The following is a 2505-nucleotide window of genomic DNA, read 5'->3' as shown; positions in this document are numbered from 1 at the left end:
CCCCGACCCCTTGACCCCGGCGGCCCGCCGCTTTTTTTCTGCCCTGCTGTTTCCAGCCGTTGGAGCCCTCGTCCCTCCCCCGCCTTAGCTCTCCTCGCAGGAACGCTCCCTCAGCTCTCTCCTCATCCTTCACCAGTGGAGTTTTTTTATTTTTATTTTTTTAAAAGTTTAGGTGCCTTTGCGGATGACCTCATTTTGATGTTGGGGGAAAAAATGATTTTTTAAATATGTGGACACTGCAAAAAATGTGTTTAAATTATCTTTTTTAAAACCTATTCAGGATTATTAGCCTGGACTTCGATATAGCGTTTGTAAATAAAGGTGTCTGTGCAGATTTTCCCACTGATTTATTTGTATAAAAATACTCATCTTTTCAGACTTTTTTGTAAATCCCCACTTGTGAAAACTGCGGTTTAGCAGTGACCTCAGCAACCCCTCCGTTTTATTTTACCCTTCGAAAAATGTTCTCAGTTTAACTAAGCTACTGATTTGGATTTGTTTTATCTTATCCTAAAGTCTTTGTTCTTGAAATGAAAGGTATTTTGGGGTTATTTATTATGAAAACAACATGCTCTTAATGTTGATTTTACAATATGAAGAGATTATTTAAATAAATTATTGTTTTCATTGGATGTGTGCGCTTTTTCCTTGGTGTCACGACCTGGAAGCTCGAGCCGCTGCCCAGGCGGGGAACTAGGTCAGCCAAGAGTGACATTTACATCTATCGGAGGCTGCGACTTGCGGAGAGGTGCGGCGAGGCGAGGACCCGCACTCTCAGCGCAGGGCTGCTGCGAGAGTTCACGCTCTGCCCTCATCCGCGTCCCTGCGCGAGGTTCGCCAGCTCTCGGCGCGGTGAGTCACTCAGCACCCGGTGGCTCCGGCCTCCGCCCGCCCGGCCCCTTCGGCGCCGGCGCCGCAGCCCCGCTCCTGGGAGGTCTCAGCCGCCCCCGCGCCCGAGGTGCTGGCAGGGCAGTACCTTCGAGCCGCCGCGGGGAACCTACCGAAGCCGGGGTCTAACCCCTACTTTGGGCCCTCCCCACTGTTTGCCCTGCAGCCCTTCTGGGACTGGCTGAGCTGAGAACTCAGTGAGTCACCCAGGCCCTGGCGAGACTCTGGAAGGCAGGGCGACCCTGGGCACACAGGGCTGCGCTAGCACACATGCAATCACACACTGACTCGCACAGTCACATCCATACTATCACATATTGAATCACACTTACACTCCTACACAGAACACCGACAAAAATTCATGTACATTCGCACGGAGACCGACGCACAGTGCTGTGGATTCGGCGTTGTTAACACCTCACGATCTCGAAGGGGAAACGTCCATACACGATTCAGCTCTGCTTTCCACATTGGGTCCCACATAACTAGCGCCCAGCTTTGGAAGTGACCCTAATTTCTGGCATTCCCTTCAAAGGCCAGGGGTAGGTGGGTAATGCAGTCCTGAACCAAAAGTCTTTTTCCTTGAAAGCGCTGGGGCCTACAATTGGAAACGTCTTGGCTTCAGTCACAAACTGTGTGACTTTAGGCTACCCACTTAACCTTTCTGTGCTGCAGTTTGCAGATCTGTAAGATGGAATCAATAATAACAGATATCTCAGAGCTGTGAGCCTTTAACAAGGGAATGACAGTGTGTGGCACCTGGTAAGCACTCAATAAATTTTGCTTAGTAGCATAGCGTTTTATCCCAATGCCCCCAAATAGTAAGGGCATTGGGATAAAATGCCCTGCAATTATGAGGCCCAGAGTTACCCAGAGGCCTTTCTTTCCAAGTTCACCTTGTGTGGAAGAGCAGCATTCTAGGGCATTCTAGGGCTGGGAGAGCTCTGGCCCCTTCCTATATGAGAGGCTGAACCTTAGCCATCCCCTCTGAAGCGACCAGCGTCTACTGGAGAGGAGGTTGGGGCAAGCCAGAGAGCCCAGTTTGCCATATGTCCTCTAGGATGGCTATTCAGGCCATCCTTTTTGTGTGTCCTCAACTAATGTCTGCCAAAAAACAGACGTGGGGGACTTCCCTGGTGGTGCAGTGGTTAAGAATCCGCCTGCCAATGCAGGGGACATGGGTTCGATCCCTGGTCCGAGAAGATCCCACATGCCGCGGCGCAGCTTAGCCCGTGTGCCACAACTACTGAGCCCAAGTGCTGCAACTACTGGAGCTCGTGCTCCGCAACGAGAAGCCACCGCAATGAGAAGCCCGCGCACCGCAACAAAGAGTAGCCCCCGCTACCCGCAACTAGAGAAAGCCCACGTGCAGCAACGAAGACCCAAAGCAGCCAAAAATAAATAAATAAAAAATTAAAAAAAAAAACAGACGCGGGACAATGGTGACTTTCTAAGCATCACTGAGAGGAATTCTCACTTTTCTGGCCAGATCGTTTTGAGGCCTGCATTGAATCTAGTTTACAGCAGAGTATGGTCCACAGAGTTGGGGCTCTGGGGAAGGCAGGGAGGCCATTCAGTCAAGTGTCCGTTCGCATTCCTGCAGTGTTTTCCCAGGCT

At 50.7% G+C, this 2505-nt stretch overlaps 1 protein-coding gene across 1 annotated transcript in view; it reads left to right on the top strand.

Annotated features, from left to right (window-relative positions):
- Positions 1-1073, top strand: part of DLX2 (distal-less homeobox 2) — a 3291-nt gene extending 2218 nt beyond the window's left edge. Inside the window, exon 4 of the mRNA XM_024732843.1 lies at positions 669-1073. Coding sequence (XP_024588611.1) covers positions 669-1073 — 405 coding nt within the window. The remainder of the gene's footprint in view (positions 1-668) is intronic.
- Positions 1074-2505: the final 1432 nt, after the last annotated feature.

The sequence above is a fragment of the Neophocaena asiaeorientalis genome, unplaced genomic scaffold, assembly GCF_003031525.2.
Source record: "Neophocaena asiaeorientalis asiaeorientalis breed wild unplaced genomic scaffold, Neophocaena_asiaeorientalis_V1.1 scaffold96, whole genome shotgun sequence".
Lineage (NCBI taxonomy): Eukaryota > Metazoa > Chordata > Mammalia > Artiodactyla > Phocoenidae > Neophocaena > Neophocaena asiaeorientalis.
This window is presented reverse-complemented; position numbering and strand designations above follow the sequence as displayed.